This window comes from Vipera berus (assembly GCF_964194415.1).
Source record: "Vipera berus genome assembly, chromosome: Z".
Lineage (NCBI taxonomy): Eukaryota > Metazoa > Chordata > Lepidosauria > Squamata > Viperidae > Vipera > Vipera berus.
Window position 1 is genome coordinate 58,301,903 of NC_138205.1, and position 24,619 is coordinate 58,326,521.

The window sequence follows — 24,619 nt, forward strand, 5'->3', positions numbered from 1 at the left end:
ACAACTCCTGCCAACAGAAGAACAAATTAATTTGTGGGCTCAAATAACACTAAACCTAACTTACATTAACAGCTATTGGCTTCTTCAGGTTGGAGAATTAAATAACAGTTACAATTGTTGCAAATCCAGGAGCAAGAGCATTGAAATAAACAGACACCTATTTCAAAGGAAATAATAATTGTACCAATAGAATTCAGTATTCCTTGCCCAAATCAAACTTTGTGCCAAGAACTAAATACAGCAAGAAGTACAAATTAGAATGTGGTTCAAATTTGAAGATGTTCCAGATGGAGTCTGTCACAGAAATTCAATACTGAGGAGGAACCTTAAATGCAAGAAGTTCAATCTTATTAAATACAAGAAGCACCATGCTAGGGCTGGGATTCTGTAGGCCCAGTCAGACAGTCATATTAAAGAGCAATCCACTTGTCCATAAACCAACAGACAATCATGCTCCACAGGGTAGCAGAGGCTGCACAATAAAATGGGAAAAGGGGGATAGATGGCTTTTTCTCACAAGTGTAAAATTTCTTCTCAAATTAAATCATATGTACTTCTGGCTAAACCCTTTAGGCCAAGTGCACTCTATATTTAGCAAATATTTGCTTATTTGTTAAACAAGGTATTCAGAAGCACTTGCTAGCACAAGAATCCTCAAACACAGTCCTGAATCTAGCAGTGGAAAATGTGGAGAAAATCTAGCATGGGCTTCATACAATCAATCAGGTAAAATAAATTTTTGTTCCTATATAAGAAAAGCATGTATTAAACCTTTTAGTGTAAAAAACCAAATCCTGCTATATAGTGTAATCTGTAGCACATAGAAACAGAACCCTAATTAATAAATGCATTTAAAATGTCTGCTCAACAGCCTGTTAATCTTTCATAGATATTGTATCCTATTTAGAATTCTAAATATAAGCTTCTACGTGAATTATCCCACATGCTCCAGAAGAGGCAGCTCTGTGCCAAGATTCATTTATGCACATTCACATTACTCTGATAGAACTTGATAGCTGAAATATAAGCAGACCAAATCAAGAAACATTTGAGTTTTATGGACTGTAGCTAATGGAGTGAAGTGAAGTATGTCATGGGGGAAAAATCCTTTTTTAATTTTTTTGGAAAAGGAGAACTCTGCATTATGGAGAATGATATGAAAATATTTTAAAGGGTGCTTCAACATTAATTCCTCTTGCCTTCTGGTTCTGGATCTCGGCACTGGCAGACACATGGGAGATTGCTCCTCCCACCATCTGGCTTTCTTTTGCCAGGTGATCCCTGAAAGGGGGTTGAAAGTTGCCTTGGAGGGGCGACGAGTGGGGAAGAGGATTCTCTGATCGATTGTGGGAGGGTGGCATCCCTCCCCTTCAATTTGGAGCAGCTCTTCAGACCAACGAAGAAAGGATCGGCCACTCCCATGGCCCATCATTAATGCCATTTCCAGCTGAGGCCAAACTAACAACCTAGCACTTGAAAGCACAGTGGAGGAACTGGGTGAGAACTGCCTTCTCCCTGTCCCAACTTTCTTTTCTTTGCCTGTTAAAAGCCCTCTGAAATTGCTTCCCCCTGTGAGAAGAGAGGGAAGGGATTTTTTTTCCTCCCACCCTCTTAAATGGCGGTGTTTGAATACACCGGGGAAAAAAGCACCTTGAAAAAGTATAATTAACTAATTGGACTTACATCCCTCTTACATTTGGTGACCTAAAAAGCTCCTATCTTCATGGGATCTGGCTATTTTATGCATTTGACAAAAAAGGAAAAAAGAAAAAAGACGAAGAACTTAAATTTGATAAAAGCCTATTCTTTCTGAAAAGGATTTTAAATAACACTGGGGACATCTTGTGGTTAAACCTGATACAGCAAGCAAATATCCCTGGCAAATAAATCTATTTATAATTCAGATCTGTCCTTGGCATTAGCTAAAGATAAAAAAAAACTTGAAACAGTTGGGAGATGAATTTGGCTTCTAAAAACTGTGGAGGTGAATATTTACTGACTCTTGTTTAAAAATTAGCCTCCACTAAAAGACTATCTATAACTGCTCCAGAAATGGAGGGAAACCAGCTACAAACTTCAATTAACTATAAGCTTATACTTGAAAAAATTCTTGAAGATAATTAATTCCAGACGGAAAGATAAAGGTGCTAGCTTGAAACCACAAATTGAAACCCAGACCCCAACTAAAGAACTTATAACCCAGAAAACAACAAAACTGGAAGGAACCACCACTAAGACAGAGGACTCTAAGGAACAACAAGATATTGAAAAACTTAACATCCAAATTTTGACTCCAGCTAAAGAACTTACAACTCCAAAAGTACATGAAGCAGAAGAAAGTAACACCAAAATACAGGATGCTAAAGATCAACAAAGACAACTTATTGAAAACCTGGACAACCAAGCAATAATTACAAAATTGGATAAGACCTTCTACTTAAATCAGAAGATACCAGAGGAAGGAAGAGACCAGACTGAAGAGAAGATAAAGATTTTAGAGAAAATACAGAGATTTGAACCATCAGCGCAACAACTTAATGATTATAAATGGTTTAGCTTTTCTGGATAATTGATCGCTAGATGGTCTTCCTTGATTCAAGCAATATGTGCTGGAATGAAGGGAGACCTATCTGACAACCTAAATTTTTGGTCTGGAAACCTGGTTAGCAGAAAAAGAAAGGTAGAGTTAGGTTTTTAAAAAATGAACTGTTAGAGAGCTACTAAAGGCTATTCTTTTAGTAAGGTTATGAAATAGAAAATATCTATGAGATAAAACTAGAATATGTTTATCTATTTACTAGGCTTATTTTAGATATATAATTTGTGTAGTGAAACAATGGAAATTTGGGCTATGGATGCTATTATGGATGTTAAAGGTTAAATTTGAATACTATAATTAAAAATTAAGAATTAGAATTCAGAATAGAACATGGATATGCATAAGTAAAAATTGATTGACAAATCTAGGTTATTATATTAGTAAGGTGATGTATTAGGATGAGAAATAGAAAATGTTATAATTTTTGTGTAGTGAAATAAGGGAAATTTGGTTTATGGATGCTATTATGGATGTTAGAGCTAAACTTGAATACTATAATCAAAATTAAAAATTAGGTAAAATTTAAAAACAGGATATGGATATGTATAACTAAAAATAGACTGATAATTGTTTTAACTGAGCATGTTAGTGCTAGAAATTTTCTAGTTTAAGCAAGTTATATTAAATATTAAGGGAAAGAGAGAAGGATGTTCTGATAATGTAACCTGAGATAGGTATTAAAAACTCTGTTATTGAACCTTTGATTACCCAGTCACCATGATGCTTTCTAAATATTTTGATGTTAAATTGGAAAACTAATAAAACTTGTTTTAAAAAAACATTAATTCCTCTTGAAATTTGGATTTAGCACTTTTTAAAATATGTAAAGGTTCCCCTAATTTTAGTCTCTTTCCTACCCATGTGAACAAAATGTATAATAATTTGAATTTCCTTCAAACCTGGCCTATTGACATCCTCTCCATTCTATTCCTTATTCTGATATATCATACCACTCCTTTACTGAGCAAATAAATCTTTCTGATTGCTTATGTAGATCAATAAACATGACTTATTTATATATCAGTTTGCAGATTTTTAAAAAAAAATTATGCTTAAATATATCTCCAACATTTAAATATCTTATCTCCAAATGTGTGCTTTAAAAAGTAATATGTAAAATATAAATATTAGAATATTTGGAAAAAGGAAATATAGTAAATCACAGAATATATTAAAATGCCTTGGTGGAAACAAATTTTGCTACCAAAATTTGCAATACATCAAGCACTTGCATTCTTGGTTCTTTCATACATTCTCTGTTGCCACAAGTAAAGGGAATGAATTATTCTTGAATAGTTGTCTTGTCTCTACATTATCTATTAGTACTGTGCCTAAATTTCTTATTACTGGATATTTTTGGTAGATCAGTTATAGTAGAAAAGTGGTGAAATTATTAGACTAAGGTAGTGAGATCCAAATCAAGTCCTCATTTGATTATGAAGCTTGTAGGATAACTTGAGGTTAGATAATATTTCTACTTAGTCTGCCTAGTCAGCTCATCCCCGCCAACTCACCTCTGCCAACTTGCCAACTATGCCTTCTCTGAGTTGACACAGGACAATTCCACACTGCCAAACTTACTGGTGGGAAAACTAACCTTGGGCGGCTGTAGGAATAACCAGGTGGATTGATGAGTGAGAAGGTGGGCAGAGTGTGTGGGATGTGGCTGGCAAGTGAGTAGGTGGGCAGAGCTTGTGGGTGCGGCAGGAGGATGGACCATGCCACCAGCAGCTGCTAAGTGTTTGGCACAAGTTGGCATGGGCCGTGACAGATAGCATCTGGAACACCCCTTTCCCTGTCCAATGCATCTTATGTGACCATGATGATGCCAGGGCAGCTTAACTTCCTTGTGCAGCTGGTACCATCTACTGCCCACCCTGGCTGCCCCTGCCATCCTCATTCTCTTCTGCCCAGAGTCCAGCACAGCAGCTAGGATTTCTACAATTGAATTCAGGCAACTCAGCCAGCCATTGGAACTTATTTCTTTCAGATAATATGCATATATCCCCCAAGAGAGAAAAAAAGAATAACACTGAGCTTCCTATGCCTCAGATTCATTTTCAGTAATCCAATGGCAACCTGCACCGAGCACCAATTGGCTGGTGCTTCTGCATGGCGGGACACGTTCTGCACTTTGTGTCTCTGGCTGCTATTGCTGCTACTGCAGCTGGTGGTGTGATCCATCCTCTCACTGCACCCTGCGTGCTCTACCCACTCTGCTCACCATTCAGTCGCCCACTTGGCTCTTTCTCCAGCCGCCCAGGCAATCCATCTTCTCACTGCACCCTGTCCACCCGCTCGCCTGCTGCACCTCATGCATTCTGCCTTCCTGCTCCTCCCCCTTGCCCACCTGGCTCTTCTTCCGACCGACCAACCACAACAAGTTGTTCCCCTGGTGAGTTGTCCATGTGGAATTGTCTTGTGGCAACTTAGTAATGGTGAGTTGGCAGAGGCGAGCTGGCCACAGTGTCCCATTCTGATATGGCAGTGTGCACAAAATTGTCCCCAGTCTCACGCACTTCTTATGATTATGGGGTACTTATATCTATGTCTTTAAATACTCTCAATATAGGTTAGTACTTTAACATCAACATTCTTCCTTTATCTTGCTCTTATATGCATGTTGATGTTAAATAAATGAATTTTTTTAGAAAATAACAGGCAAATATTTTTGTAATTACAGACTGTATATACATAAACAAAAGCTATTTCATAGCTACCCAGGCCTTTAAAAAATTCTTTCAATAGTATGTGCTTACAATTTCCTTTAACCTATTTCAATATTTTCTTAAGAAATCAGACTATCGTGGCTAATGGTCAATATCTTAACCAATCTGGAATTAATAAAAAGAATTGGATAATCTCTAACTGTCAAGAGAAGAGAAGAGAAGAGAAGAGGTTCACTTCATTCCAATTCCATTGTGCAGTTTTCTTTGTCTTGCAGGAAGTGAAGTAGCTGACAGATGGTATAGTGAAATCAAGAATTATAATTTCCAGAGCCCTGGTTTTTCGTCTGGAACCGGTAGGTATACTGGGCACTGTAACATGGCACAGAAAGAAACATTTAGGTACATACTTTCATACGTGGTGGTCCTGTAGCAAGTCACAAAGATTTTGGCAAATGATTTGGGCATGGTTAAAAGAAATATTAAGACAAGAAGTTGAGTTCAGTCCAGAATTTTTTCTATTGGGCATAACAAAAGAGAAATACCCTAAAGACGAGTTGTATCTGATGATTCACATTATTACAGCAGCAAGAATGTCATTTGCACAGAATTGGAAAAGGAGTGAAATCCCAGTAGAAAACGAGGTAATAAGGAAAATTTGGGAATGCGCAGAAATGGATAATTTAACTTTGGAAATTAAAAATAAAGACCAATCATGTTACTACAAAATTTGGAATAAATTTTATCTTTGGCGGGAACAAAAGGAAGGTCTATTTGAACTTATAGATTGGTTGATTGTTCTAAGTATTGTATTATATTTAATTGATTTGTATCTTAAGTGTATTTTATGTGTGTGTGTATATATATATATATGTATATATATATATATATATATATATATATATATATATATATATATATATATATATATATATATATATATATATATATATATATATATAGGTAAGGTAAAGGTAAAGGTTTCCCCGCACATGCGTGCTAGTCGTTTCCGACTCTAGGGGCCGGTGCTCATCTCCGTTTCAAAGCCGAAGAGCCAGCGCTTGTCCGAGGACGTCTCCGTGGTCATGTGGCCGGCATGACTAGACGCCAAAGGCGCACGGAATGCTGTTACCTTCCCACCGTAGTGGTCCCTATTTTTCTACTTGCATTTTGACGTGCTTTCGAACTGCTAGGTTGGCAGAAGCTGGGGCGAGTAACAGGCGCTCACTCTGTTACGCGGCACTCGGGATTCGACCCGCCAAACTGCCGACCTTCCGATCGACAAGCTCAGCGTCCTAACCCACTGAGCCACCGCGTCCCCCCATATATATATATATATATATATATATATATATATATATATATATATATATATGAATATTGTAGACAAGAAGGTATGTCAGTCCGTTTGTACCGTGTCCAATGTTTTAAATAATAAATTTAATAAAGTATTAAAAAAAGAAAGAAAAAAAAAGAAACATTTGGTTTCCGCTCAGATTGTAAAAGCTCATGCTGACAGAAATACAAGAATACCATGTTAAAATATTGACAGAAACATTTTTAAGTCATAGGAGTGTATGGAGGCTGATAACATTTTAAATATTTCTCTAATATTTTAATTCAAAGCATCATTGATTTCAAATATAGGTATAGTTTAGGTTCTCAGAAAACAAATGGATTACTTAGAAATTTTATTAATAGTTTTATGTTTATTTGTGTATTGGACTTAATTAATTTGCCTTATTTACAAAATATATAGCAATATCAATAGCATTTAGATTTATATACCACTTCACAATGCTTTACAGCCCTATGTAAGTGGTTTACAGAATCAACATATTGCCCCCAACAATCTGGATCCTCATTTTACCAATCTTGGAAAAATGGAAAGCTGAGTCAACCTTGAGCTGGTAAAAATCAAACTGTCAAACTGCTGGCAGCTCGCAGTCAGCAGAATTAGCCTGCAATATTGCAATCTAACCACTGTGCCACCCTGGCTCTTAATATAATATACAAATATTATATTTAAAATATGCAAACTACAGTATATAAATACACACACACACACACACACACACACACACACAGAGTAGTATATCTATATATTTTTTCTTCTATTCACTTATGTCAGCCTGGATAAGTCCCTGCATTTCTTACTTAAATACAAAAAAGAAAGAAGAAAAGAAAAGAAAAGAAAAGAAAAGAAAGAAAGAAAGAAAGAAAGAAAGAAAGAAAGAAAGAAAGAAAGAAAGAAAGAGAAAGAAAGAAAGAGAAAAGAGGAAGGCAACCCCCCCCCCCAAACACCTCTTCTACTACCTCCCCAAAATTAAAACAGCTAATTTTTTTGGTAACTGCAGTACTGCTGGCTCATATTTAAGTGATTGTCTACTAAGACTTCAAGTTCTCTCCAACAGTTACTATTGAGTCAGGTACCACCTATACTTTGTTTTTTCTTGCCTAAATGTAGAACCTTACTTTTTTCACCATTGAATTTCATTTTGTTAATAGGGCCCAATGTTCAAGTCTGTCAAGATTCTTCTGTAACTTCAGTATCTTCTGGAGAGTTGGCTATTCCTGCCAGCTTAGTGTTATCCGCAAATCTGATGAGTTGATGAGTTCCACATCTATCCGTTTGTTTAAGTCATTGATTAAGATATTGAAGAGGACTGGGCATTAGATAAAGTCTTGGGGATCCCCATTGCATATGTCCCTCCATGTAGATGCAGTTCTATTAAGGACTACACATTGAGTGTGGTTAGTCAGCCAGTTGTCATGGTTCCAATAGATGAGACCAATTAAAACAGAACTCTGAGGCTTGATGTTTCCTTTAAGAACATGTTTATTGGCTACAAAGTATTGGCACTGTCAAAAGTGAAACCAAGACTAAAGTTCCCTCCAAAAAATTAAAGTATACAAAGTTAAACTTCCCACCCCATTACTATGCAATCAACTTTCTTAATAAACTAGTTTGTTGGGCTTTCTAACAGAAAGCTCAGCCTCCCAGTTTAGCACAAATAACCTAGGTTCCCATGGGACAGATAATTATTTAAGCTAGCAGAAAAATCCCACCTCCCTTCCCATTCGGGTGGCAACCAAAAATAAGCCTAATGGCTTCATTCAGGTTCATTGAAGAGTTGACACCAGTTATGAATCTATCTGGTGATGATGCTATCTAACCCACATTTTTCTATCTTATAAATAATAGGTTGTGGTCTATTTTATCAAATGCCTTACTGAAGTCCAAGTAAATAATATCCACAGCTTTTCTCTGGTCCACTATTTTTGTCACTTTGTTAAAGAATGCAATAAAATTTGTCTGGCATGATCTGTTTTTGACAAATCCATGTTGGCTTTTGGTTATGATTTGGTTTGCCACTAGGTTTTCATTGCTTGATTATCTTTTCCAGAATCTTCCTAGGTATTGATGTCAGGATGATGGGTTTGCAGTTTCCTGAATTCACTCCCCCCCCCCTTTTTGAAGGTGGGGACTTACATCAGCCCCTTTCCAGTCCTCTGATAGTTCCCTGGTGCTCCAGGATCTTTGAAAGAGATATGGTTCAGAAATCACGTCTGCCATTCCTTCAGGACTTTGGCTATAATCCATGGTCCTCTATTTGAACATGTCTAGAGTGGATAGATGCTCTCTTATCATTTTCTGGCCTGTTTTAATCAATATTCTTAAACTGTTATTTAGGTACTGATTTTGATAAATTGATTTTTTTTCCTTTTGTGTAAAGACAGATGCAGAACACAAGATCAGCAGTTTTGGTTGCCTTCTGATGCTCATAAAATAAATAAATCATAATAAATAATAAAATAGCTCTAGCCATAGCACTTAGATTTATTGCCAGGACCCACCTCAACCCACTTCTTAAGAAAGTAGCACTCTTGGAGACAGGGTTTTCCAAGCAGGATTTTTTACTAAGAAATAAGAGATAGCAGGCATAATAGTCAGGATCTGAGGCATTCCCTTACATCTCTATAGTTTTAAAATGCCCCCAAGCAAACTCCACCCCATAGTTCATTTGATCAGTTCCAGATCAGCCAATCTCCAGGTGGTAAGTCCATCATGGGAAAAGAAAGATAACAATCTGTTTGCAGCAGGATCATTTTCACAGCTCCTCACACTTCCTTCGGAGAAACAAACCAGATTCTGGAGGGTTGTAATTCTTCCCCCCACCCCCTTTTCTATTTGCCCGGTAAGTTCAGAGAGAATGCCTAGTATAAAAAGCAATTGGTTACATTGTAATGGATAGCAGACAGGTGGAATAAACAAAAGCTTACATTTAATGGAGGAAGTGAAAGAAATAAAGCCCCATGCCTCTTCCCTCTCCCTCTTAGGAATGGCAGAATCCAGGGGAAGATGAGATTTGTTTTTTTTTTCACAGAGGAGATAGTTAGAAATGAAATATAAATGGATTCTGACATCCTGCCACCCATAAAAATAGGAGAGATCCACCTGTAGAGGAAACAAAAATATAGATGTTAGCCTAGTTTGTTGGGATATTCTGTATGAAACTTCTTTAGCAGCTTCACTGCTCTGATGTGACGTTTATGGACCCAATTGTTTTCTGAGGAGGGAAGGTGTTTCCAAGCTACTAGGCATTGAATTGCTCCATGATACCTTCTAGAATCTAGGATTTCTTTTACCTTGAAGTGCTGTTCTCCTTCAAACTTGATTGGAGTTGGGGGAGTGGGGTTTGGCTGTAAGATTGTTGTTCCCTTTTCAGCAAACTGCAGTGAAAAATTGGGTGTATTTGCCTAAGATTTTTGGGTGGTTCTAATTCTACTGTTACTGGGTTTATGATTCTTTTAATTGGAAAAAATCCTATATATTTTGGTCCAGGTTTTTTTACAGGGCTGTAGTGATTTTACGTATTTTGTAGATAAATATACCATTTCTCCTATACTGAATGGTTTGGGTTCGACTCTCTTTTTGTCTTCTTGTGCTTTGTATGCTTGCCTAGCTTTGTCTAAAGCTTTCCTAACAATTGACCAGATGTTTTGCAATTGTGCAATCCATTCTTTCAGCGATGGGATTTCTAGTTCATTTGGGATTAGTTCTGGCATAGGGTTGAAACTTTGACTGGTGGCTATTTGAAAAAGAGTGTAGCCTGTGCTGGAGTGGACTGCATTATTGTAAGCAACTTCTGCAAAAGGGAGTAGGTCCATCCAATCTGTTTGCTGGAAATTAATAAAGCATTCTTAAGTATTGCTCAATTACTGAGTTTGAGCATTCCGATTGGCCATTTCCCTGAGGATGATGACTAGATGACAGTCCCTGAGTGGTTCCTAAGAGGGATAAAAATTCTTTCCAAAATTTTGATGTAAATTGTACTCACCTATCAGATATGATGCATTGGGGTGCCCATGCAGTCTGTAAATATGCTGGACAAATAGTTTCGCTAAGGTTTTTGTGGTGGGAATCTTTTGGCAAGGGATAAAGTGCACCTGTTTGGAAAACAAATCTGCAACTCCCCAGATGACAGTGTTCCCGTTGCTTTCTGGTAATTCTACTATAAAATCCATGGCTATTTCTTTCCAGGTGCCTGAAGGTTTTGCCACTGGTTGTAACACTCAGGGCAACTTTCCCTGCAGACTCTTAGCCGTTGTGCATGTTTGGCAGCTGGCCATGTAGCTTTCTATATCCTTTTTCATGGATGGCCACCAAAATTGCTTTTTAGTTAAATGTAAAGTTTTTACAAACCTAAAAAGTCCTGCTGATTTTGTATCATGGCACAACTGCATGAAATTGTTCCTCTGGGTAGCAGGTATATATAACATGTCTATTTTTCTGGAACCATTCATCTGTTTCCAAAAACTTTTGGAATTCGATTCCAGTTTGGCTATCCAGCTATGGCTTCATTTTAGCTTGGGCCCTGGTGGTTACTGGCACTACCAGTTGTTGTTCAGTAATAAGTGGTTTAGAGTCAGTGGCCCGTGTGCTGTTATATTGGGGCATGTGAGACAGTGCATCCGCCAGGAAATTCTTTTCCCCCGGTAAGTGTTTAAGTGTGAAACAGAATCGGTGAAAGTGTTGAGACCAGCGGGCTTGCTTAGGAGTGAGTTTCCTGGGTGTTTTTAGCGCTTCCAAATTTTTGTGGTCCATCCAGACCTGAAAAGGGATTTTGTTCCCTTCAAGGAAATGGTGCCACATAAGTAATGACCATCTCACAGCATACACTTCCTTTTCCCACACAGCTCAGCATTGTTCCATCTCAGTGAGTTTCCTGGATGTGTACGTGCATGGTTGCAGTGCCCCTTCATCGTTTTCTTGTAATAGTACAGCCCCCACCACCACATTGCTTGCGTCCGCCTGTATTACAAAAGGTTTATCTGTGTCTGGGTGCCTCAGTACGGATTTGGTGGAAAAGAGTCTCTTTAACCTCTCACACGTTGCTTGACATTCCATTGTCCATTTCAGTGGCTGGGTGGGTTTCACTGAGGGTTCCCCCTTTGTTTTTAACAAGTTTGTGAGAGGCAGAGCTATTTGGGTGAACAAAGGGATGAATTGGCGGTATAAGATTGTGAAACCCAAGAAACTTTGCAATTGCCTCCTTGTGTGAGGTGGTGCCCATTCTGACACTGCCCTGACCTTCTCAGGGTCCATTTCGATGCCCTGTGGGGATATGTGATAACCCAGGTAGCCTATTTTTTCCTCCCCCCCTTTTTTTTGACAAAATGGCATTTGTATACTTGGGGAATAACATTTTAAGCCTTAAACCATCGAAGAAAAAAAAACAACTGATTAAGAAAAATTCTTCGCTTTGATAGGTGTGATGTCCTTCATGAGGGGTAGGGGGTACAGGTTACTTTCACTGATTGTTGTTCTGTACCAGCCTGCTACCGGCCCTGCAGAAAAGGCAGGGGCAACCCCTTTTACAAGAAGGCAAGAGGCTGGAATTACGCCTGCCAAATTTATTGCTACAAAAACAAATAGAACAAAACACGAACCAAGAAACAGGAGCTTTTCAAGCGGTTGCCTTCAGCAAACCAGCCCTCCCACGCATTCCCCCTTAAATACAGTTCAGGGCGTGGCTTCTCTCTGCCTCCTTCCGAGGAGCCCCATTGCCTTCCTCTGTTTACTCCTGATTGACTGCCTCCTGCGTCGGGCGTCCTTGAACAGGGCCAGCTGTGGGTCATCTTCATCCACGGTGTCAGGCTCACACAGCTGGGTCTGCGTCATGACCAGGTGAGAGGGGCCTGGCTGAGGGCTCTCATCAAGCTGTCCAACCCCCTCAGCAAGCTCTTCAACACCCCCCTCCTCCTCCTCCTCTGAGTTGTCCGACCCAACTGCCGAACCCACAGGCTGACCCTGAATCACAACAATTGTATTCAGGGTGCGGTAATCCATGCAGAAGCACAAATGCCGTCCTTCTCTATGAAGAGGACAGGGGTGGCTACTTTGGGCTTGGCAGGTTCAATAAATCCCCTTTCTAAGTTTTTGTTTATGAATCTTTCCATCTCCTCCTTCTCTTTAGGGCTCATGGAGTACAATCTGGGCTTCAGGAGTTTTGCCCCGGGTTTGATTTCTATGGCACAGTCTGTGGGTCAGTGAGGAGGGAGCTCATCCGCCCGATCCTTGCTGAAAACTTCAGCATGGTCTCGGTATTCCTCCGGTATTGCAGGTAACCCCTTTTCCTTTCCCATCGATGCTTTCTCCACTCCTGGGTTTGATAGAGCTCCTTGGGGTGTCGAGTTCGCATGATCCCCTTTCGAGAATTTGAGTTCTGCTGTTCTCCAATCTACCTGACGGTTCCACTTCTTATCTGCCTGTTCCTCGCTGAAGACTTCAGCAACGTCTTGGTATTCTTCTGGTATTTCTGGTAACCCCTTCTCTTCTCCCACCAATGCTTTCTCTGCTCCTAGGATTTGTGGGGCCCTTTGGGGTGTTATGTTTGCATGATCCCCCTTTAGGAAATTGAGCTCTGCCATCCTCCAATTTAACCACTCCAACCCCAAGATCACTGGGCATTCCATGCCTGGAGTTACTACAAACGTTATGTCTTCTTCGTGGTTCCCCAGAGATAGGTGGATTGGTAAAGTGGCTAGGGTCGCTGACATCCCCCCTGCTATGGACCATCTAACTGGCTGAACGAGATAAGCTTTTTCAGCCTCCTAACTGGGATGCCCAAGTTCCCCACTAGTGTCGGGCTAATGAGGTAGTGGGTGCAGCCATAGTCTATTAAGGCTTTCACTTTGACAGCTTCAGGCATGGAGGGGGCTAATATAGTTACTGTCTTGAGGATGGACACGATGGATCCACTTACCAGGGATTCACCCTCCGAGTTGTCGTCTGAGGAATCCACCACCCCTGCAGCGTAGGCTGGAGTTCCCTGCACATGCTTGACAGAGGGTGGGGACTCTACAGCCTCTGTTGCCTTCATGGCAGGTTCTCATGGCTTGGCTGGGGACTTCCCTGACTTCTTGGCCATTGATTGATCTGGGTTGTGTTGAGGGGCTTTTGAGCGGCACTTTTCAGTGTGATGCCCCTCTCTCCCTCATTTGAAACAGCCTGTTGACTTCTTGGCTGTGGCTGGTGGTTTTGCTGGTTCACGCAACGATTCAGGAGGTGAGTGGCCCCACAGTTTCCCTCGGCGGTCCCTCATCAGTAGGTCGATCTCTGCTTCCTCCACCAGGACGTACCATTCGTCTAGTCAGCATGGGCCCCCTTAGGACAGGCAAGCATTCTACAGGTCATAGTTTAGGCCATCCTTGAAGTGGCTAAGGAGGATATCTTCTGGCCAGTTTAGCTTGCTGGTGATGGCTCAGAATTTTTTTGGGCATCTGCCTTGCTTCACTGTTTTGATGTTTTCATGGGCTTTCTGATCAGCCAGGAGGTCCTCGAATTGTTTTGTCAGTGAGGACATGAAGTGGTTGAAGTTATGGAGCTCTGAGGCATTAGAATCATGCAGGTTCACCATCCATTCTGCAGCCGCCCCATCCAGAGCGGATTGCATGATACAGATATGGGCTTTGTCACTGGGGATGTCTCATCTGTATTCTTCCATGCAGCTGAGGACTTGTGTTAGGAAGGACCCGAAGCGTTGCGACTCTCCCCTGCATTTTGCTTCTAGAGTTGGGAATCTTTGGATGGATCAGTCCCTTCACCACCAACAGTGTTCTCCCATCCTGATCTGCAGCTGTGGGTCTGTGGGGAGTGGGGGCTGCCGAAGTAGTAGCTGCTGTCTCGACAGTCTAGGCAGACTGATAGTATCTTTGTCGCTGACAGTGTTGCCTCACATCCTGATTGTCAGCTGCAGCCCGGCGGAGAGTGGGGGTTGCCGAAGCGATAGCTGCTGCCTCAACAGTCTTGGTGGATGTCCCTGGGACTTCAGCTTCCGATTCCCCCTCAGTGTCTCTCTGGCTGCAGCCCAAGGTATTGGTGCAGCCACGGGATTTAGGTTTCTCATCCCTGAGAGAGTCAAGAGTTCTTTTCATCAGGTCAGTAGCTTTCTCTAGGATCCGTTTGAGTGCTGTGTGTGATCTTCCTCTTTGCTAAGATGAAGGGATCTCTCCATTTCTTGTTTCCATCCAGGTTGGTGGCTGCCTCATCTCAGGGTCACCTTTCTTGATCTCTTCTCCCACTCGTCTTTCTTTCCAATGCCCATCAACCACTGAGGTTTGTGGCTGCACATTTCCTCCACTTCTTCTGAGGAGTAGGATATCTCAGATCCTGACAGCTGGCAGAGTCCCAGCCAGAGGGAGGGCTCCCCCTTCACAGTGGGATCTTTCTTCCCTGTGCCATCATCCAGCATTGTAGATTTTGCAAAGTCCCCCAGTAAGGGTCTTCCTTCCAGGTTAACTATTACTGCAGATCCTGTCTAATGTCAGGACCCATTTCAATCCCACATCTTAAGAAAGCAGAACTCTTGGAAACAAATTCTTTCAACAGAAACTTTTATTATGAGTAGGTGATAGCAGGCATACTAGACAGAATCTGAGATTTCCCACACAGAATGATAGGTTAAGGTATCCCCAAGCAAGACCCCACCCCAGATCCCACAGTGATGGTTGATGGCTCTTCACTCCTTCCTCTGGGATCGTAGAAATGAACTAGGTATGGAGTTTGCATTGTTTATTCTTTCCCTTCTTCTAGCTGACAGTTTAGGGAGATAGGTTTGAAGAGAGATATAGGCACAGGGGAGCAAGATGTTACATTGTAGTGGATAGAGGAATCAAAGGCAATAAATGAAAACAAAAGTTTACATTGTAGTGGATGGAGGAAGCAGAGGCAATAACCCGCAGGCATGTACCCCCTTCCCCCTTGGTAGTATGGCAGAACCCAGGGAAAGGTGATATTTGCTTTTGGCTTCGAGGGGATAGATAGAAATGAAATAGGAATGGGTTCTGACAGGGGTGTGAAAGTCATTGTTGTGTGCTATGGTCTGATTCTTTGGGACTTTAGAGTTAGTTTTACCTCATCTTTACCAGGCCATGTATTCAATAAATAGTAAGCTTTTCAGAAATGAAAATAATCCTGGACTTTTATTTGGATGCTCAAGCTGGAGGTTGACAGTCACCCTTAGTCCTCCTTTTCTCTAGATTAGCTATATCCAGTTCCTGCATATGTTTTAATCTCCAGCCATTTAATTATTTTATTAAATCATGTGTATTAAAATGTTTACACAATGAATGAAACTAAATGGTGGGGGAAATGGTGGGGAACTTTTTTTCCAGAGTGCATAACAAATGCCTTAAAGTAGCTATCACAAGGTGGTCATCATGGCATTATATGGAGATTCAGAAGGGGATTTGACAAATTTATTAATCTACCAGTAAATCTACTGGAAACTGCTTCTAATTAAAATTATGTTTAATAACAAAGGAGCAGGCTTCTTGATACCAATTTGTGGACAAAATTGAGAGCAAGGCTAGGTACAAGAGAACAAATAGTAGAGTTTCAGTTCAGTATTTCAACTTTATTCCCCACCCCATTCCCGGAATCAAAATAAATATAATAGTAATAACAGCATTCCCAAACACAGTGATAAAGTAAGACAAACAATACAGTTAAATAAATGTTTCCTTCAGTGTCTAAAAAGAAAAGAAATTCTGCTTATCAACAATGATTCTGAAATGACTTCCGGTAGCGCTGCCGCGCCGAATGGCAGCGTTCTGAAGCCGCCCGATCCTGGGAAGCGTCAAAGCGCTCGGAGGCAGCGAAAATCAGCTGTCCCGTGGCGCTGGAGCTTCTCCCTCGGGAGAAGAGGGAGAGGCAAGCCTGCCTGGGTAGAGGTAGAGCTCCCCTGCGATCCTCCCAAGTAGTTTGGGGGATAACAGGGTGAGCCCCCTCGGAGCCCAGGCTTTCTCCACTCTCAGGACGTTTTTGCTCCGAAAGGAGTGGAACCAGACGCGACAACTGCACCTGCTGCTTAGATGGGACTGTGAGTATTTTGTTCTTTGAGAAGCAGGCAGAGCAAAGCAGGAAGATCTGAATTTTCAAGTTGGATTTTAACTTTAACTCAGATTCATTATCTTCTTCAAGTTTTAAGTTTAAAATGGAGTAAAAATGGCGCTGGAATGTTTCTTTCCTGTGTGAAGTGACTGCGTTGGAAAACTGTTATATTTTGCTACATAGCAAGAGATACAATTTGCAACTGATTTTACCCAGTACCGGATCTTGTTTATTTGAAAGCTTGTCCCCTTTTTCTTATTGAAGGTTAAGGAACTTTGGGAGAACTTTTATTTTTTCTCTCCTTTCCCTTCTTTTCCCCCCCCCTTTTTTTCCTGAACTTTGATTCTGCTGGGTGAAAGAGGAAATCGAAACTTAAGAGATGGCTGCGAGACGTGGGGGAGGGCCTCCAATTTCTAAGAATGTTATTTCTTCACCCTTACCACAAGCTGTAGGGCAGACCTCAATGAAACCTACAGTACAACCACCCTCCCCCCACCTCCTGCATTTACACTGACAGACATTCAGCGAGTTGTGATGCAGTCAACCCAAGTTTTGCAGCAGGAAATAAAGGAAACAAGGGAAGAATTTGTTAACCAAAACAACCAGATGAGGGAAGATATAGTGCTTGCACTCCAGGGTTTGGCTGCACATATAGAATGCCTGGATGTTCGTGTGGACTCAGTTATGGAGTATGTGGAGAATTTGGAAAATAAAATCATTGATGCTGAACAGAAGATTGACAGAGCAGAGGCTAAGATTGACAGAACAGAGGACGAAGTTACTATATCACAATATAAGAACATGGAGTTTGCTTTGCATATCAGAGGCCTTAAAGAGAATCCTAAAGAAGATTTGGAATGGGAAGTAGCATGAGCAGTAGCTCCTCTTTTGAAATGTGAACCTGAAGAATTACTTAAAGAAATGGATTAGACATTTAGGGTTAACTCCTGGATTGCTAGGCAAAAAAAATTACCTAGAGATGTAGTGATTTATTTTTCCAGGAGATTAACCAGAAATTCTATTATCCAGGCCTTTTATCGGGAAAAATTTCAAATTGCAGGCCAAGACATTATGATTTTAAAGGAGATACCTCCAAAAATTCTTAGAAAAAGGAAAGATTTTGCCTTTCTGTCCGATGAGCTTAAGAAGCGACAAATCTAGTTCAGATGGGAAATACCCAATGGAATTGTGGTAAACTACACAGGGACCAGATACAGATTGGATACAATTTTAAAAGCAAAAGATTTCTACACTAAGGTCCTGAAAGCAGGCTCACCACTGTCTCCTCAAATCAAAAGAACAGAAACAAGACAAGAAGATAAACAATTGAGTGAAGGGGCGATGTCATTGCCTCTCGAGGAGATGCGGCAGGCGGAGGTTATGGAGCAGAGTTTGGCATTAAAGGAAGACCCAAAAGAACAGAGGATGACAAGAGCTGCATATAAGCGTATGGAAAAAGAGCAAAAACAAAAGCCTGTATCTGGTCCAACTATGCAAGACGCGTCCGTCTCAGAGCCTGTGGGAGGAGCACGTCCGAAGAGAGCAACAGCTGATCTTCAGGCTATGTTCCAAAGGCTCATGGTCACCAGAGATGGTGAAGTTCCTGACATGGAATGTCAATGGCTTAAATTCACCACAGAAAATAAAGAAAGTATTTTTTTATCTGAAACAACATAAAAATGACATTGTTTGCTTACAAGAGACACATATTGCATTAAAAGACCAAAAGTATCTGATTAATTCCCGATTGGGAACACATTTTGCATCCTTTGCTCCGGACAAGAAGGCTGGAGTGGCCATTTATTTAAGAAAAGACTTTTCGGCAAGATTGATTGAATCGGATAAACAAGGAAGATATGTTAGTATTGAATTGATACTACAAGGAAAGAAAGTTCTCCTTATTGGATTATATGCTCCAAATCAACAACAGCAAAAATTCTTCAAATTTTTACATCAGAGACTAATCGAATTGGATTATAAATCTGTTATTATGATGGGGGATTGGAATGGAGTTTTGGTGCCATCTGAAGACAAGAAGGGCTCCTCCAAAAACTTTTTTAATTCGAAATTGCCTAAAGCTTTTTTTGATTTGAAGGAAGATCTGGAATTAAGAGATGTATGGTGGGAAAGGAATATGAGAGACAGAGATTTCACTTTTTTCGGATAGACATAAATCTTTCTCCAGGATTGACTTTATTTTGATTACTACTGATCTTTTTTCTTCGGTTAAGAATGTTAAGATTTTCCCTAGGACAATGTCTGATCATAGTCCTGTTTGGTTGGAGTTTTTTTGCTGAAGATGGTAGTAGAAGATCCTGGAGGCTGAATGAGAATTTATTTACAAATGACTTGTTCTTGCAGAAATGTAGAGAACATATGAAAGAATTTTTTGTTACAAATATGCATAAAGGTACATCGATGGAAATGGTTTGGGATGCTAGTAAAGCTTATATGAGAGGGGCTTTGATTTATATGAACAATGCTTACAGGCGTAAGCAAATGCAAAAACGTTTAGATCTTGAGCAAGAGATTAAATCTAAGGAGAAAAAGCTTATTTTGAATCCATTGGATAATAATTTAAGGATCTCAATACATTTACTGAAAGAACAATTTAACATGTTATTGGCTGATCAAGTAACAATTAATTTGTGCTATGCTAAACATAATACTTTTTGTAACGCTAATAAGCCTGGTAGATGGTTGGCTTATCAATTAAGGAAGAAACAGAAATCACATACTATAGATAAAATAGAATATAAAGGAAAAGAAGTCTACTAACAAAATTTGATTAAGAGGAGTTTTTTAGATTTTTATTTGAAATTATACTCTAAAGAAAACATACAAGCTTTAGATATAGACAAGTATTTATTTATTTATTTATTTATTTATTTATTTATTTATTTATTTATTTATTTATTTGTTCTTATATACCGCCCTTCTCCCGAGGGACTCGGGGCGGTGTACAGAGTAAGGTAGGTATACAGATTGAACAATAGTGAAAAACAATAGTAAAAACAACTGAGACCCCAAGAGCTATCAGGCCAGGCCGGACTGCTGGAACAGGTAAGTTTTTAAATCGCGCCGGAAGGTGCGGAGGTCGGGGGCCATCCGGATTTCGGTAGGCAAGCAGTTCCAGAGGGCTGGCGCACCCACTGAGAATGCCCTCCCCCTGGGGGCCACCAGCCGACATTCCTTGAGCGGTGGCACCCTGAGGAGGCCCTCTCTGTGGGAGCGCACAGGACGGAGGGGTGTTGACGTTGGCAGAAGGTGCTCCCGTAGGTAGTCCGGACCCATGCCATGTAGGGCTTTGTATGTCATTGTTAGCACCTTGAATTTCACTCGGAAGGCAACCGGAAGCCAGTGCAGCTCACGGAGGAGAGGTGTGATATGGGAGTATCGGGAGGCCCCCAAAAGTGTCCGTGCAGCTGCACTTTGCACCAGTTGAAGCTTCCAAGTGGCTCTCAAGGGCAGCCCCATGTAGAGAGCGTTACAGTAGTCTAGGTGAGAGGTCATAAGTGCATGGGTGACTGTACGTAAGGCATCCAGGTCCAGATAAGGTCGTAGTTGGTGCACTAGTCGAACCCGGGAGAAGGCCCCCTTGGTCACAGCTCCTATGTGATCTTCCAGGGATAGCTGCGAGTCTAGGAGGACACCCAGGTTGTGGGCCCTATCAACAGGGGGTAATAACTCATCCCCGATGTTAAGGGATGGAATGATCTGAGTATCCTGGCTTGCCGGTACGTACAGCCATTCAGTCTTGTCCGGGTTGAGTTGAAGCCTGTTCCTCCCCATCCATTCCCGGACCGCTTTCAGGCAGCGGGACATCACGTCGAGGGCATCACTGATGCTGTTTGGAGTTGAGATGAAAAGCTGGGTGTCATCAGCATACTGATGGTACCCTACTCCAAAACCACGAATGATCTCACCCAGCGGTTTCATGTAGATGTTGAACAGGAGAGGCGAGAGGACCGACCCCTGAGGGACTCCGCAAACGAGAGGCCTCGGGGTCGACCTCTGTCCCCCTGCCAGCACCGACTGCGAGCGACCCTGGAGAAAGGAGGAGAACCACCGCAGAACCATGCCTCCCACTCCCAGTCCCCTGAGGCGCCGCAGCAAGATACCATGGTCGATGGTATCGAAAGCCGCCGAAAGGTCTAATAAGACTAGGACAGAGGAATGGCCCCTGTCCCGGGCTCTCCAGAGATCATTCATCAGAGCGACCAATGCCGTCTCAGTGCTGTAGCCCGGCCTGAAGCCCGATTGGCACGGGTCTAGATAAACCGCTTCATCCAGGACCTGAGGAAGTTGATGCGCCACCACGCTCTCAACAACCTTCGCAAGGAAGCGAAGGTTGGAGACTGGACAAAAGTTATTCAATGAGGTTGGGTCCAAGGTGGGCTTCTTGAGGAGAGGTCTCACCACCGCCTCCTTCAAGGCGGTGGGGAAGTGACCCTCACTCAGAGAAGCAGAGATGACCGCCAGAAACCAGCCTCGTGTCCCCTCTCGAGCTGCATAAGCCAGCCAGGAAGGGCACGGGTCCAGTAAGCATGTGGAGGAGCTCAACCTCCTCATAATCCTGTCCACTTCCTTCGGAGTCACAGGATCAAATTCCTCCCAGATGACGTCGACAAGACTGTCCATGTCCTGTTCCTCCAACTCTGCCCAGTTGGAGTCCAGACCGGTTCGAATCCGAGCGATTTTGTCCAACAGATATTGACCGAATTCCTCGGCTCGACCCTGTAAGGGTTCCTCCCTCACCTCTTGGTTCAGTAGGGAGCGAGTCACTCTGAACAAGGCAGCCGGGTGATTATCTGCGGACGCGATGAGGGTGGAAAAGTAGTTGGATTTCGCCACCCTTATCGCTGCAAGATAAGACCTGGTGAGGATTCTTAGTCGCAATCGGTCGGATTCGGATCGACTGGATCTCCAACGGCTCTCTAGGCCCCGTCTCCGACGCTTCATCTCCCGGAGCTCCGCGGTGAACCATGGGGCTCGCTGGGATCTGCGCCGGGTCAGGGGCCGCAGGGGTACAACTCGGTCCAGAGCCTCCGTGGCTGCCCTTTCCCAGGCTTCCACTAAGGCGTCCGCCGAGCTGTGAGCAGGGAGTGCATGTGGGTTCCCAAGCGCTGCCTGGAACCTATCAGGGTCCATTAGGCGCCTAGGGCGGTACCATCTGGTCAGCACCGTGCACCCACGGCGGGGGGTGGCAAAGGGGAAGTCTAGCCGTAGGAGGTGATGATCGGTCCATGACAGGGGCGTAACGGTCGTGGCGCCCCCACCGATATCATCACGCCACCGTCCAGACAAGAACACCAAGTCGGGGGTGTGGCCTCCCTCATGAGTCAGTCCAGAAATTATTTGCGACAGGTCCATGGCTGCCATGGAAGCCATGAACTCCCGAGCTAGTTCGGACGATCCTCCCAGGGATGGTAGGTTAAAGTCGCCCAAGACCATGAGTTTTGGGAATTCAACCACCAACCCTGAGAGGACATCGAGTAGTTTGGGCAGGGCTGCCGCTGCACGATTAGGTGGTAGGTACGCCAGCAGCAGGCCCAACTGTGCCCCTGGGCCGTATCTCAGAAGGAGAGACTCACACCCGGCTGTCTGAGGGACGGTGGTCTCTCGCGGGCTAAGGGTCTCCCTGATGATTACTGCCACTCCGCCCCTCCCATGGGCCCGAGGCTGGTGCAGCACCTGGAAACCTGGCGGGCAGAGGTCAACCAGAGGGACACCACCCTCTGGGCCCAGCCAGGTTTCCGTGATGCAAGCCAGGTCCGCGTGCTCACTCTCCACTAGGTCACGAACAAGGTGGGCCTTGTTAGCTACGGACCTGGCATTTAGGTAGACCAGCCTGAGCATAGGAGGCTGCACACCTTCGCTCCCGGGTCCTCGGGGGAAGTACAGAGGGTCGGAGCGTCTCACCGCTTGTACAGAGCGGAGATTACTCTCCCGGTGACGATACGGCCCTCTGCTTGTGCACCTTCTGCCGTTCCCCACCATCCTGGGAATTGGCTGTTCGTCAGCTCGCCACTGGGCTTTGTCGGCGACTGGTCCTCGTTCTTCACCTTCGTGAACGGTCGTAGGCCTGGCCTGCGCTATGGTAGTTGGAAGGCCCCCCTTCGCCGAACAACCATAGTCTTTTCCCGCCCCCCTCCCTAACCCGACAAAGAACTTAGCTAGGAACTTAACCAGGGGCCTCTTGTTGGACTTGTGCTGGAGGCCCCTGACCCTGCCTGGCCATCTCTCAGAGGCCCAATGGTTGGGCCCGTCATCGAGATTCGATGTATTGTAGGCGGGACGCACCCAGGAGAGGGGGGAACTCCTGAGGGCGTGTAGGTCTGTGCTCGAATATTGGAGAAGCATAGAGTCACAGGGTTTTTTTTTTGGGAAGGCGGTCCCCTGGGTGGAGAATTGGAAGGAGGGTCGAGTTGGGTAGGTGGGTATCTGGACCGTCACCCAGCCACTGCCACTTGGCTGGGTGAACCCCAGAAGCAGGCCACTCCCCATCCTCTCACGATGGGTTGTGACTCTGTTTCCGGGGGTGGTCCAGGACCCACTCTGGGTGAAGCATACCCCATAGAGCTCTCACCTCTATGGGGCTGCAGGTGTAAGGTCAAGCCACTCTGCCACCGTGGCTTGCACCCAGGCCCATCATGTCCTGTGGGGCGAGGGTGGGCAGGGGGGTTGAGAGTTGGTAGAGGCAAGATGATGATGGCCTCGGTGGTCCAGTCACCGCTGTCTCCACTGATCAGCTGCATCGTGGCGTCTTTTGGTTGAAGGTCGGCACGGAGACATTGTCGGCACCCAGGGTGCGGGCCGGAGACACCACGCCGCGTCTAGTAGTGCTGCCGTCGAGGGTTCTTGGCAAAGGTGGCCGACCGGGGTCTGGAGAAGCTTTCGCTGATGACGCTTTCGCTGCTGCTCCGTTGCATAGCTGCTCCCCTGATCCGCTGGTCTGCGGCGTCTCCTTGGTGTAGATCGGAAGTGCCGCCGCCTAGGGCTAGGTCAAGGTGGTCGAGGAAGGACGAGGCGCTGGCCCTCACTCAAGACGGCTGCAGCGGTGCTGCTAGTGCCGCTGTCAAAGGCCCCTCGGAGGTGGTCGATCGGGCCCGCATAGCCGGTCTGCGGCGTCTCCTTGATCCCATGGAGACGCCGCCGCTATTTAGGAGCAGGCCAGGAGGCCGAGGCAGAGCAGCGACTCCGGTCCTGCTCAGGGTAGCTGCAACGGCTGCCACTTCCGCCGCCCAGCTGATCCAGCTGATCCGCGGCGCCTTTCTTGATCTTCGGAGATGCCGCTGTTGCCCGGGGGCATATCAGGGAGCCGAGGAAGGGCGGAGACGCCGGCCTCACTCCAGATGGCTGCAGCAGCTGCAGCGGCTCAGGGGCGGGTCGGAGGCGCCACACCGCCACTGCCTCCGCTGGTGTTCAGGCCCGTGGGGAGACGTCCGACTAGGGCCCCGCGGAGCTCTCACCGTCGCCGTTGTTGCCGCTGCCGCTGCCTCCGCCACCCAGCTGGTCCGCGGCGCCTCCGTTGATTGCTCGGAGACGCCGCCGTTGCCCGGAGTCGATCAGGGGGCCGGGGCAGAGCAGAGCTGCCGGCCCCTCTCGGATGGCTGCAATGGCTGTAGTGGCTTAGGGGGCGGGCCGGAGACGCCTCGCCGCCACTGCCACCATCGCTGTTAGGCTCCTGGGAGAGATGATCCGACTGGGGGCTGGAGAGCTGTCGCCGCCGATGTTGTTGTCCTCGTTGTCGGCATCTCCGCCGCACAGCTGATCTGCGGAGACGCCGCCCTCGCCCGGCAGTAGATCAAGCGGTTGAGGCAAGGCGGAGGCATTGGCCCCATTTACAACGGCCACCAATGGCCCAGGCGGCGGGGCGGAGATGTCCCGGCGCCCCTACAGCTGATTCGGGAGGCAGCAGGCAGCACAATTGCCCAGCTCATCTGCCCAAACTTC

The 24,619-nt window shown here is 44.2% G+C and overlaps 1 protein-coding gene across 2 annotated transcripts in view; it reads left to right on the forward strand.

The window, feature by feature from the left end:
• GLIPR2 (GLI pathogenesis related 2) overlaps window positions 1–24,619 on the forward strand; it is a 77,358-nt gene that overhangs the window by 47,117 nt on the left and 5,622 nt on the right. For both annotated transcript variants that reach the window (XM_081343249.1, XM_081343250.1), the window contains 2 exons: window positions 623–726; window positions 5,544–5,621. In XM_081343249.1, the coding sequence (XP_081199375.1) occupies window positions 623–726; window positions 5,544–5,621 (182 nt within the window). The remainder of the gene's footprint in view (window positions 1–622; window positions 727–5,543; window positions 5,622–24,619) is intronic.